Raw genomic sequence first — 14,794 nt, 5'->3', positions numbered from 1 at the left:
AAACATATGGGATGCAGCAAAAGCAGTTATAAGAGGGAAGTTTATAGCAATAAAATTGTACCTCAGGAAACAAGAAAATCTTAAACAAACAACCTAACCTTACATGTAAAGCAACTGGAGAAAGAAAAACAAACAAAACCCAAAGTTAGTAAAAGGACAGAAATCATAAAGACCAGAGCAGAAATAAATAAAATAGAGATGAATAAAAGAATAGAAAAAATCAATGAAACTAAAAGCTGCTTCTTTGAAAAGATAAACAAAATTGATAAAGCTTTAGCCAGACCCATCAAGAAAAAGAGGGAGAGGGCTCAAATCAATAAAATTAGAAATGAAAAAGGAAAAGCTACAACGGACACCACAGAAATCAAAGGATGGTAAGAGACTAGTAACAGCAACTATATGCCAAAAATATGGACAACCTAGAAGAAATGGACAAATTCTTAAAGGTACAATCTCCCAAGACTGAATCAGGAAGAAATAGAAAATATGAACAGACCAATCACAGGTACTGAAATTGCAACTGTGATTTAAAAACTTCCAGCAAAGTCCAAGAACAGATGGCTTCAGAGATGAATTCTATCAAACATTTAGAGAAGAGTTAACAACTATCCTTCTGAAACTATTCCAAAAAATTTCAGAGGAAGGGACACTCCCAAACTCATTCTATGAGTCACCATCACCCTGATACCAAAACCAGACAGTTACCACAAGAAAAGAAAATTACACACCAATAACACTGATGAACATACATGCAAAAATCCTCAACAAAATACTAGCAAACATAATCCAACAATACATAAAAAGGATCATACATCATGATCAAGCTGGATTTATTCCAGAGCTTCAAGGATTTTTCAATAACCGCAAATCGATCTGTGAGATACACCACATCAACGAATTGAAGAATAAAATCCATATGATCATCTCAATAGATGCAGAAAAAGCTTTTGACAAAATTCAACACCCATTTATTTTAAAAACTCTCCAGAAAATGGGCATAGAGGGAACCTACCTCAACATAATAAAGGCCATATATGACAAACCTACAGCTAACATCATATTCAATGGTGAAAAGCTGAAAGCCTTTCCTCTAAGATCAGGAACAATACAAGGATGTCCACTCTCTCCACTTTTGTTCAACATAGTTTTGGAGGTCCTAGCCATGGCAACCAGAGAAGAAAAAGAAATAAAGAAAATCCAAATTGGAAAAGAAGAAGTAAAACTGTCACTGTTTGCAGATGACATGATACTATACATAGAAAATCCTAAAGAAACTACCAGAAAACTAGTAGAGCTCATCAATGAATTCGGTAAAGTTGCAGGACACAAAATAAATACACAGAAATCTGTTTCATTTCTACTAACAACAAAAGATCAGAAAGAGAAATTAAAGAAACAATCCCATTTACCATCGCTTCCAAAAGAATAAAATACCTAAAAATAAACCTGCAAAAGACCTGCACTCCGAAAACTATAAGATGCTTATGAAAGAAACTGAAGATGACACAATCAGATGGAAAGATATTCCATGTTCTTGGATTGGAAGAATCAATATTGTCAAAATGACTGTACTACCCAAAGCAATCTACAGATTCAGTGCAATACCTGTCAAATCACCAATGGCATTTTTCACAGAACTAGAACAAAAAATCTTATAATTTGTATGGAGACACAAAAGACCCCAAATAGCCAAAGCAATTTTGAGAAAGAAAAATGGAGCTGGAGGAATCAGGGTCCCTGAATTCAGACTATACTACAAAGATACAGTAATCAACACATACGGTACTGGCACAAAAACAGAAATATAGATCAATGTAACAGGATAGAAAGCCCAGAACTAAACCCATGCACCTCTGGTCTATTCACCTATGAAAAAGGAGGCAAGAATATACAATGGAGAAAAGACAGTCTCTTCAATACATGGTTCTGGGAAAACTGGACAGCTACATGTGAAAAATTAAAACTTTCTTTAACACCATATACAAAAATAAACCCCAAATGGATTAAAGAGCTAAATATAAGACTGGATACTATAAAACTCTCAGAGGAAAATATAGGCAGAACACTCTTTGACATAAATCGCAGCAATATCTTTTTCAATCTGTCTCCTGAAGTAATGGAAAAAAACATAAACAAGGGGGACTTAATTAAACTCAAAAGCTTTGAACACCAAAGGAAGACATAAACAAAATGATAAGATGACCCACAGAATGGGAGAAAATATTTGTAAATAATGTGACCGACAACAGATTAATCTCCGAAATTTGCAAACAGCTCATGTGGCTCAATATCAAAAAAATTAAACCAATCAAAAAATGGGCAGTAGATCTAAATAGACATTTCTCCACAGAAGACATACAAATGGCCAAGAGGTACATGAAAAGGTGCTCAGCATCACTAATTATTAGAGAAATGTAAATCAAAACTGCAATAAGATATCACCTTACACCAGTCAGAATGGCCATCATCAAAAAGTCTACAAATAGCAAATGCTGGAGAGGGGAAAAGGGAACCCTCCTACACTGTTGGTGGGAATGTAAATTGGTACAGCCACTATAGAGAACAGTAAGGAGGTTACTGAAGAAACTAAAAATTGAGCTGCCATATGACCCAGCAATCCCACTCCTGGGCATATATCCTGAGAAAAACATGGTCTGAAAGGATACATGCACCACAGTGTTCATTGCAGCACTGTTTACAATAGGCAAGACATGGAAGCAACCTAAATATCCATTGACAGATGAATGGATAAAGAAGATGTGGAACATATATACAATGGAATATTACTCAGCCATTAAAAAGAAAGAAATAATGCCTCTTGCAGCAACATGGATGGACCTGGAGATTATCATACTAACTGAAGTAAGTCAGACAGAGAAAAATATCACATGATATTGCTTACATGCAGAATCTAAAAAAAAAAAAAAAGATACCAATGAACTTATTTACAAAACAGAAACAGACTCAGACTTAGAGAATGAACCTCTGGTTACCAGGGAGGAGGGGAGGGGGGAGGGATAGATCGGGAATTTGCGATTGATAGTACACACTGCTATATTCAAAACAGGTAACCAACAAGGTTCATAGCACAGGGAGCTCTGCCCAAACTCTGTAAAAACCTAAATGGGAAAATAATTTGAAAAAGAATAGATGCATGTATATGTAAAATGGAATCACTCTATTGTACACCTGAAACCAACACAAAATTGTTAATCAACTATACATCATTATAAAATAAATTTTTTTAAAATTACATTTAAAAAATCATGATGATGAATTGTTCTTTTAAGGGCATAAAGTTACATAAGACCAAGAGAGATAAAGAGGCTTCAAAGTATTTTAGAGAGTTTAAACATAATGAAGATGAAAAATTTTATGTTGCATGAATGACTCTGGTCTGAAATACAAAAGATTTTAGCTAGCTGTATGAGCTTGAGGCTGGTGATTTAGACAGGGACAAGTCCATGTAGCATGTAGCAGACATTGTTCAGGGTTTGGATCTTCACCTTGAAATAAATAGCCACCAAAGGATTTTAAGTGGGTGACTAACATAATTTGAATTACATTTAAAAAATGAAAATGTGTGGAGAATGGATTTTGGAGCAGCAAAAGTGAGAACAAAGAGACTAGTTAGATGTCTGTGGTGAATATAGTGGCATGAACTAGGGGAGTGGTAACAGTGCTGGGAATAAATATTTTGCATTTGAGAACTATCTAGGAGGTAAAATCCAGAAGATGTGAACTTTAACTGACAGAGAAGGTAAGAGATAGATGTCAAGAATGACTCCTGGCATTATAAAACTAGGTGAATATTGGTGCCATTCATTGAGAGAGGAGACATTAAAATAAAAAAGGAAAATATTTGCAATGTGGAAAGATGAAAAACTTAGAAATGTTGAGTTCAAGGTGAATCTTTGGGGTAAGGTCTTATTTGAGGGCAAACAGAACTGTTTGCTCTGTCAAAGAGGAGATCTGTTGTTTTATTCGTAGAAAAAATGAATTGACATGAAAATTACATGTAATTATTATAGATGTTTTTCACAACTCTGTCCCTTGAGTCTCTGCTCCAGCTTATTTTCAGCTACCTGTCATCAGAAGTGTTACTTGGGCAATGTAATGCACAAACACGCACACACACACTCCCCATGTTACATGTGTGCACACTTCTGTTGTTATAAGCATTTCCTGCTCAAACCAGTTATCCTTGGTATGGAGAAATTACTCTTACAATTCCTTCAAGTGAAGTTATCCCTAAATACTCAGTTCAAAAAACCTAGCTCTATTAGTAGCTATCTCAGAATACAGTTCTCTTCATAAATAAGTCCTTCTGCTAAAACTTGCTGTCACTTTCTAAAGGAGTAGGCAGTTTTAACACTCTAACTCTTGTTTGTCAAAAAGGTTGATTTTGTAATAGGAAAAAGCATAATAAAAGCTTAGCTCTGGGACAGAGGATAGAAAGGGCTAAGGATCCATATCTGAGGCTCAGAAATTCAGGCTGAGAGATAGGATCAGTCACTTGGGAGAGTTTCACATGGAGTAGGAAACACCACAAAACAAGGAGACCAAACGTTACTTCAGTCCTTGCCTCCAGCAGAATGAATTTAGGGTTGTCCTAAAGTTAGTCCCTTACCCCTCTAACTTCTGTGTTGAAAGGGCTAGTCCATTTCACTTTGGTCAAGCCTCTGGGAAGTCCATGAAAACACCTATGTAGCATTGGGGAATTGAAATATGGAAGGAATGGTACATTCTCAGGACACTGTCAGGTGTGAGGTTTCCTGACTGGATACCTCTGTTTTACCTACTCCTCAGTGCCTACCTCTTTGATCTGGGATACCACTTGTACTTTGTGGAGTCTACTCTTAATTCATTTCGATTATTCTCCTCTAAATCTAATTCATTTAGGTTGTTCATTTAGATTATTATTTTTCTTCTGGGTCATTGAGGCAGGCACATTATGATTGTTTCCATCATATGCAATTTTAAGCTTGAAATCAAGACAGAAACAGAAGATCTGCCAAACAATAATTTATTTGTCTTATTTATGTATTAGCACATACTCCTGCTAATGACATTCTGTATGACTTTAAACCATGTGGGCTATTTAGAAGGACTTCTTGGAGTGACATAATGCATATGTATAAAGAACCACTTCTTCTCCCACTTTATTGCAGAACTCAGTTGTAAAAAATAGTATGGTGTTTCCACAATAGTAGGAAATGTAGATGGAGGTTGAGATGATTTTGGTAAGAGTGAAACCATTAGTAGCTATCTCCTCTCATGAGTTCTATTGATGCTGATACAGAAAGTAGACAGCTGAGATATGACCCATTCTACAGCTTAATTCAGCTGACAAGTCAACATGATGAGGTTGAACAAGTGTTATTTTGGGAAAAATCTATTTCTTGTCTTCTGGGTTTAATAAATGATTATCATAAGTATAGATTTAAATTGACATTTCCAAAATTGTTGTAGATTAGAATTCTAACTGATAAAAATGTTTATGTTATGATTAGCTCCATATATTTAATAGGAAGAGTCCTGGACCCAAGTTTAAAATACCTGTTGGGCCAGTGAAAATCTACATAAATGATCTAATAAACAGAATAACTTCTACTGAATTCCAGTTATTTTCTTCTCCCTATTTTTGCCTTTCCCCAGGCTCTGGCATGCTCTCAATGGTCATTACTGTGGATATTTTGGACAGCGAAGAATCTTTGAAATATCACAGACAAGTGATGTTATTTTGCCTTGTGATGTTAATGAATATCCCATAGAAATAAAAGAAGAAAGCAAGTTCACAGAGAAGAAGCAAAAATATGAATATCCTCTGGTATTTGACCGGCAAAGGTAAGAGCATTTGGTTTCCCGAAGATGAAATTAAACTACATGATACTGTGATACATAGAATTTAATCAAACAAAGACCAAAGAGGCAATTGCTTAAGCAAAGGCACTAAACAGTGAAAGACTATGTTAGTCTTTCAAGGCTTGGAGTCCAGGGAGTAATTAGGGAGGATATAGTAGGAAATAAAATGAGAAAAGTCTATAGGGGCCAAAGCACAGTAAGACTTTTATGGGCCAACATAAGGATTTTTAACTTTACGGAAATCACTGTGACAGAATACCTAAGGGGAAGAGCAGGTCTGAAGAAAAAGGTGGTAAGTTTGGTTTTGGACAGGTTTAAGTCTGAGGTGTTTGTGGGACTTCCAAGTGGATATATTTAATGAGCAGTGAGATCTGTTTGGAGCTCCCAAAAGAGGTCAGACTTATAGGTAAAGATTTTGGTGTCATCAACATAGTAGTATTTTCAATGTGGAAAAGTCACTTATGTCCTGTGTATAGAGTGAGAAAAAAAAAAAACAGAAAACTGAGGAAGAAATCAAGAAATAGCCTGTAAAGAGCAGGCCAAGGAAGAAAAAACAGTGAAAAACATTAAGAAGGAGTAGCCAACATGTTGAAAGTCATAAACAAGTGGTGTGATGGAAATCAAGGGAGGAGAGAATAAGAAAAGTGGTAGAGAGGACACCTTTGTAGAATGTGGCAGTGAAGGTCACATAGGACAAGAGAATAGTAAACACTGGTTTGGGCATGTCTGTCAGCTGAAAGGTCACTGATGATTCTAGAGAGTAAAATTTCAAAGAGTGATGGGTAAAAATTCACATTGTCTTGGTTGAGAAATAAATAAGAGACATGAGGTGATGACAGTATAGATTACTTTGCAAGGAAGTCAAATAGCTGTAAGGATGAAGAATAGTTTGTTTCATGTGTTTGATTGTTTGTGGGGGAGACTTGAGCATGCTTAAAGGCATAGGGGAGGGAGGATAGTCCTCCAGTAAAGAATAAAATATTGGTCAAAATGTGTTTTATGCTTTTGCAAAGCTCAGTCCTGGTTTTGACCATGGCTGAATCTTTGTTATAATGGAAGAGATTGGTGCTCATTTGAGCTTTCAACATCAGCAAAGCTCAGACCTAGATTATAGATGTCTAAATGTCTAGCCCTCACAGGACCAGACTGCCTAGACTGGTAATATCCAGCAGACCAGAGCTGGAATAGCTGACAAGATGAGTCCAAAGTGTGAAGAATCAGAGAGGACTGTCTTAAATAAGGTCTTTTAGGGAAATCCTAAGTGGGTCAAAGCTGGGGAGACACAATGCCGTCATCTAGTCCAAAAGTTGGTAGAATGGCTGTAAATAGGAATTGAAGCTGAGTCACAAACCACACAGAATGTGGTGCAAAACAGGAACAGTTTGGGAACAATTAACAAGGGTTCCAAATGACTGCCAAAATTCCACTGCAGTGTTCAAGGCTTGCCTTAGCTGGGCAGTAAGGAACACTGGGGAAGAAGTCTGGCTAAAATGTAAGAGGTGGTATAGTAGAGCCAAGACTCATCAGGATATGATAAAGTTCACCAAGCAAAGTTGATCAATCTCCTCGGGTAATTGCTGAGCCTTGAGCATCCATGTATCTTAGTACTGAAAACACTATATTCTAATTTTGTTAATATGCATTCCTTCATTATTCTCTGAGTTCCTTGAGGACAAGAACCATGTTTTATACATCTTTATATACCCAGTTCTTAGTTCAGTACTTAGCACAAAGTAGGCACTCAAAAGATATTGTGGAACAAAAAAACAATGACTAGTGGAGAATATTACAAGAAGACGCAAGAGATATAAATGATAGATACAGAAGTTTGAAATGATATGATATATTTGGGATAGCTTAAAGTAGGATATGTGTTCACATTTTGTTATAAGTAAATAATTATGTCTTGTGTGTAGCAAATCAGGCCTTCTTCTGTACAAGTACTGCATTTTAGAACATACTACTTATTATCTTTAAAAAATGTTTTAATACTTGGTTATAACTTTTAAAATATATGCATAAGTAAGTTTTAACTATAGTGGGAGCTGACCTGAGTCACAAAAAAAATCAAACTTTGGTTTTATACCAGAGATTTCCTCATCCTTACTATACTGTTCTTTCCCCCCTCCAATGGCTATTAATGAATTTAACTACATGGAATGTTCAGGTTTAGTAGACATCTCTGTGGTTTCTTTGGAGGGAAATCTGGGAAGCCAAGTGGAATAAGAGTTAAGTGCAAAGGTCACATGGTTAGGACTGGTGCCATGGGAGCCAAGAGAATTTGGAGGCCCAGACAAAGAAGTACATGATGGATACTTGCTGATTAGGCAGAAAATAAAAGGCGTGGGCATGTCCTTAACTGTTTTTGTGTGTATGTGTGTATGTGTATCTTTATATGCAGATGGGAAAAAATGAGCTCGATGTCTTTGCTCTTCAAGCGTACACCTCCTAAGACCTTTGAAGTGGAACATGATTTTAAGTATTTTAACTCTCTTTCTTCTCCCAAGGTAACCTTAAAAAACAAACAAACAAAAACTTTTGCTTTTGCTTTTTTGAATTTAGATGTGCCCAGTGTATTCGTTTTCTATCGCTGCTGTTACATATCCCTGCAAACTTGGTGGCTTAAACAATACAAATTAGTTATTTCACAGTTCTGTAGATCAAAAGTCTGACTCTGGTTTTACTGGTGTTGCCAGAGCTGTTTCCTTTCTGGAGGCTCTAGGGGAGAATCTCATACTCCTTAGTTTGTGGTCCCCTTCCTTCATCTTCAAAGCCAGAAATGTTGCAACTCTCTGCCCATTCTTCTGTGGTCACATGTCTCTCTGACCAGTGGGAAATATTCTCTGCTTTTAAAAATTCCTGTGACTAGATTGGGCCCACCTGGATAATCCATCACAAGGTTCTTAACCTTAGCCACATCTGCAAAGTCTCTTTCGCCAAGTGAGGCAATATATTCACAGATTCCAGGTGAGAGGAGTAGGGTGCGAATATCTTCGGTTACCATTATTCTGCTTATCACAGATAGACACACTTTTCTTCCGTGCAGAAACAGGAGAGAAATGTACACTGTTATTTATTCTATTTCAATTTCTAAAATTTCTAAAAAACGGATATAGCATGAGTCTTTAGGCTAAGGTCTGGCATTAATTAATTAAAATGGATTTCCTCAAGATTTTCAACAATACAAACCAAACTTATCTCCCATTTCTAACCTACAGTTGCCCAACCCTCTGTAAATCAGACTAATTGTTGTTTTCCTGAACATTTTTCTCAGTATTCTATCCCTATAGTCCACCTGGTCTACCCTTGCCGTATCCATGATCTCTCTCTGTCAAAGTCCATCCTACTCTGTAACTGACAATGTATTAGTATCCAGAATAGGAAAAAATCAGTAAGTAGAAAAGGTAGTCCAATTTAAAAAAGAGTCAAATACTTGAATAGATGCTTCACAAAAGGAAAAAAAATTACCAATATATACATGAAAAGATGCTCAGCCTCATTAGTAATCATGGAAATGCACATCAATAATATTATAAGATAGCATTTTACAGCCACCAACTTGGCAAATATCAAACAGTCTGACAATTGGTGTGCATTTGGAACAATCAGAACAATAATCTGCTAGTGGAAATAGTGTAAACTGCTAGAATCACTTTGGAAAATTATGTGACAGGCATTATCTAGTAAAGTTGAAAATAAGCATACTCTGCTGAGTAGAAATTCTTGAGCATGTGTTTGGGAGGCAGGAACAAGAGAGCTCAGAGCAGTATTGTTTGTAACAGCAAAAACCTGAAAGCAGCCTAAATGCTCATCAACAGTATAACTGGTAACTAAATTATGGCATATTTATAAATTGAAATACTATGGCACAGTAAAACTAAATGAACTAGAATAGCACTCACCTACACAAATGAGTGTTTGAGACATACTATTGAATGAGAAAAGTTTTGCATAAGAATACATACATAGCGATTTCATTTAGATAAAAATAGAGGAGAGGAAAAACTAAATAAAATATTGTTTTGGCAAAAAGCATAAAAGGTAAAATTGTATAAATAAAAGCAAGAGAATTAAGAATATAACATTCAGATTATGTTTGAGAGCAGATGAAAAGGACTGGGAATGGCACACTGAAAACCTCAAAGTTGAGGGTATTGTTCCAATTTGTAAAACAGAGCAGTGTTCATTATGTCATTATTCTTTCACAGCATCAACTTCATGTTTAATAAATATTTAACACTTTCCAAATGAAACAATTTTTATAAACCCTAGCTTTCTGTCCAAACGGAACTCAGTTTCTCCCAGAGGACAGGCTGACAGGCAGGAAAGGGACTGGCTGTGGAATGTAACAGACTTAGGTTTAATCTTAGATGTTATTTTCTCTAATAACTAATAATCTAATCCTTCAAAGAGTTCTTGTGAGGATTAAATGAGAAAATATATATGAGGTACATCGTAGGTACTCAATAAATGTTAATTCCACTTTTCCCAAAGGCCCCAATCTCTTCTTGCTTTGTGTCTCATAACATGTTCACTTACCATGTTCTACACTGAACTAGAATTATTGGTATACTTACTCTTGCTTCTCACCTCCACCAATAAATCATAAGCTCTTTATGGGCAAAGATACATGTATAGCATATAAAAATTCCTCAATTTTGTTGAATAGCACAACCTAAAAATAAAGATTGGTATTCACTTTTAATATTTTCTTCCAATTTGAAGAGATAAATTTTTAAGTAATTTAACTGAAATATTAAATAAATTTGGGGAAGTCTTTAGAAATGTTTTAAAGCTCTTGAAACAACTGAATGCCCTCTTCTTACCACACCTTTATCTTCTCAGTTTGTTGGTAAAATAACAAAGAGTTAATGCTTGAGGTAAAATACCTTTTACTAAGGAATCTCTGATTTCTACTAGCAATTTTGTTTTGCCCATTCCTTTTCATTCTCAATTGTGCAATATTTATCAATTCATTTCTTTTCTCTTAATTTCTTTTTGACATATTGTTATTAGTAATAATAAAACAATAGCACTAACTCATATTTAAGTAGCACATCACTATGTGCATTTGATCCTCATAACTCATCAACAGGGAAAGAATTTGCTTAAGATCATGCAGCTAGTAAGTGACAGAATTTGAATCCAGGAATTTTGCCACTGATGTAATGTGCCCTTTTGCTTAAACATTCACTCCTCTGCTTTGCAGATTCGAAGACATGCCTTGGAAGGTTTCATGACTGAAAACAGAGAGGCAGGGATTGTTTTTGGTTCTCTGCCTATATATAGGGTGAGTTGGAGGTATCTAAGAGTAGAGTGGTTACAGAACAATAGGGAATCTGACATCTCATCCCTGACCCTGGGCTAAAAAGCAAGGTTGGAGAAAATCACATAACCAAGCAGAATGATGCTTCCATAAACGTGTTGTGTCCGATCCCAGAGAAGTCTTCAGTTCTGTTTGTCAATGGCCTTGACCACTTGTCTCTGTCATTCCACACTAAACAATACTACAGAAAACTATTTCAAACTTTACCCTGGCTCTTCATCACCTAGAGGATAAAATCCAGATGCCTTTAGCCTGGCATACAAACCTCTCATGATCTGATCTCTGCCTGAACTGTATAACCCCACTTTCCACCACATTCTCCCACGTACCCTATACTCCAGCTATGCTAAATTACTTACCATTCCTTAAGCATCACTGTTCTTTCCTCTTCTGTGACTTTGCCTGTGCTGCCCCTCTGCCCATAACTCATCCACCACTTGTTTCCCTCCAAATCCCTATTCATCCTTCAAGTCTCCAACCCAGATAACCTGTTAAATTAAAGAATTAACCAAGAATAATAAACCAAAGACAAAATATTACAACTTAATCTTAACCTATTGTTTCTTAAAATGTTAATTCTCTTTCCCAAGAACATGTTGATACCTATTACAGGTATCAAACACTTAAACTACAGATGATGCTAAGGGTAAAGTATCAGAATTAATAGTGGGCTCCTGGGAAGGTGGGTATATTTTAAAGCAGTTGAATCTTCTCACTCCCTATCCCCCACCCTTGAATTCACATTACAGAAGTTAGCACTTTAAGTATGTCTAACTCCTTGTTTATGGCTTCTAGGTACCAAGCCCCACTAGTCTAAGATTTCTTCCACTAATTGGTTCAGAGGCACAAAGGGACTTTTCAGATGGCATTCCAGGAAAGAAGAAGGGAAGCCATGTTCAACATGAAAGAGTGAGTTAGTACTTAGAATTCCATAGTGTATCCCATTTCTGTTTGGATTGTTTCTTATTTCTGGGTCTAAAATTATCTCAGTTCCTACTTGGTTTACAAATATTCCAGGATGCATGTGTTTTATCTTAGTGAGATGGAAATCATGAATTTCCTGGACAGACAGAAAAATCAAACAAGACCTCTGAGCCTGAAAAAGTAAAACTTTCTGAGAGCTAATGTCAGACTTAGGTTCACTGACTAATTTTAAAAGCTAGGCAGTATGACATGACATATCTGAGGGCTGTGTAGCCATCCTTGCTTCCTAACATTATTGTACCTGCCTGAAGGAGCCAAGACATCAGTAAGTTTCTGGCTTACCAGCCAAGTCAAGGAGAATGCTTTCCACATACTGGGTTGGCCAAAAAGTAAAAGTAAAGTCTTACAGAAAACCCCGAAGAAACTTTTTGGCCACCCCAATATTAGTAGGAAAACTAACACAAAACTTTACAGTTTACATAGTATTTTTATAAATGATTCTTTTGATTTTCACAAAAATCACACAAAGTGTTATACCCATTGTAGAATTGGAAAAAAGTGGAGCCAGAAGGGAGGTTAAGTGACTTGCCAAGATCACATAAAATTAAGTGATAACCTGAGGCCAACATTTTACTCCAAATTTCATGCTCATTCTCTTAAACCAAACAGCCTAAAAAACTCAAACCTTAAAACTCTTCTACTAGTTCTAGGAAGTTTATATAAGCCTAACTTAAAATGTGGTCATTTATCTAGTTATTAAAATTGATCAAAAATTAAGAGGAAGATCTAATATATAGTAATTTTTATTTTTATTATTTTTATTTTTTGGCCACACCACATGGCATGTGGGAACTTAGTTACCCAACCAGGGATCAAACCTGTGACCCATGCAGTGGAAGCACAGAGACCTAACCACTGGACCACCAGGGAATTCCCTTATTTTTATTTATTTATTTATTTAAATTTAACAAATTACTTTTCTAATTAAGTTGACATATTTTTTAAAATTAATTTATTTATTTATTTATTTTTGGCTGTGTTGAGTCTTTGTTTCTGTGTGAGGGCTTTCTCTAGTTGCAGCGAGTGGGGGCCATTCTTCATTGTGATGAGCGGGCTTCTCACTGTCACAGCCTCTCTTATTGCGGAGCACAAACTCCAGATGTGCAGGCTCAGTAGTTGTGGCTCACGGGCCTAGTTGCTCCGCGGCATGTGGGATCTTCCCAGATCAGGTCTCGAACCCGTGTCCCCTGCATTGGCAGGCAGATTCTCAACCACTGCGCCACCAGGGAAGCCCTATTTTTATTTTGTATTGCAGTATAGTTGATTTACATTGTTGTGTTAGTTTCAGGTGTACAACAAAGTGATTAGCTTACACATATACATATATCTATTCTTTTTCAGATTCTTTTCCCAAATAGGTTATTCCAGAGTATTGAGTAGATTTCCCTGTGCTATACAGTAGGTCCTGGTTGATTATCTATTTTATAGATAGTAGTGTGTATATGTTAATCCCAACCTCCTATTTTCTCTCTCCCCACAACCTTTCCCATTTGGTAACCATAAGTTTGTTTTCTAAGTATGTGAGTCTGTTTCTGTTTTGTAAATAAGTTCATTGGTATCTTTCTTTTTAAATTCTGCATATGTGACATCATATGATATTTCTCTTTCTCTATCTGATTTACTTCACTTAGTATGATAATCTCCAGGTCCATCCATGTTGCTGCAAAAGGTATTATTTCTTCCTTTTTAATGGCTGAGTAATATTCCATTGTATATATGTACCACATCTTTATTCATTCATCTTTCAATGGATATTTAGGTTGCTTCCATGTCTTGGTTATTGTAAACAGCACCACAATGAACATTGGGGTGCATGTATCCTTTTGGACCATGTTTTTCTTGGGATATATGCCCAGGAGTGGGATTGCTGGGTCATATGGTAGCTCTATTTTTAGTTTCTTAAGGAACATTCAGATTGTTCTCCATAGTGGCTGTAACAAAGTTACATTCCCACCAACAGTGTAGGAGAGTTCCCTTTTCTCCACGCCCTCTCCAGCAGTTATTGTTTGTAGACTTTTTGATGATGTCCATTCTGACTGGTGTGAGGTGATATCTCACTGTAGTTTTGATTTGCATTTCTCTAATAATTAGTGATGTTGAGCATCTTTTCATGTGCCTCTTGGCCATCATTATGTCTTCTGTGGAGAAATGTCTATTTAGGTCTTCTGCCCATTTTTTGATTGGTTTGTTTAATTTTTTGATATTGAGCCGCATGAGCTGTTTGTAAATTTTGGAGATTAATCCATTGTCAGTCACACTGTTTGCAAATATTTTTTCCCATTCTGTGGGTCATCTTATCATTTTATTTATGGTTTCATTTGCTGTGCAAAAGCATTTGAGTTTAATTGTCTCATTTGTTTATTTTTTGTTTTTTTTCCATTACTCTAGGAGGTGGATCAAAAAAGATACTGTGGTGATTTATGTCAAAGTTGGTTCGCCTACATATTCCTCTAACAGTTTTATGGTATACAACCTTACATGTAGACCTTTACTCTGTTTTGAGTTTATTTTTAGCTAGGGCTTCCAAAACTATGTTGAATAAAAGTGGAGAGAGTGGACATCCTTGTCTTGTTCCTGATCTTAGAGGAAATGATTTCAGCTTTTCATCTTTAGGCACAA

The 14,794-nt window shown here is 36.1% G+C and overlaps 1 protein-coding gene across 1 annotated transcript in view; it reads left to right on the top strand.

The window, feature by feature from the left end:
* WDR64 (WD repeat domain 64) overlaps positions 1–14,794 on the top strand; it is a gene marked incomplete at both ends in the record, with an annotated part of 149,248 nt that overhangs the window by 129,319 nt on the left and 5,135 nt on the right. Inside the window, 4 exons of the mRNA XM_082666678.1 lie at positions 5,659–5,847; positions 8,267–8,372; positions 11,075–11,155; positions 11,987–12,100. Coding sequence (XP_082522804.1) covers positions 5,659–5,847; positions 8,267–8,372; positions 11,075–11,155; positions 11,987–12,100 — 490 coding nt within the window. The remainder of the gene's footprint in view (positions 1–5,658; positions 5,848–8,266; positions 8,373–11,074; positions 11,156–11,986; positions 12,101–14,794) is intronic.

Source organism: Grampus griseus, assembly GCF_964374135.1.
Source record: "Grampus griseus genome assembly, chromosome: 1".
In the NCBI taxonomy this organism is placed as follows: domain Eukaryota; kingdom Metazoa; phylum Chordata; class Mammalia; order Artiodactyla; family Delphinidae; genus Grampus; species Grampus griseus.
The sequence above is the reverse complement of the archived record's forward strand: the minus strand, read 5'-3'. Positions and strand labels throughout refer to the sequence as shown.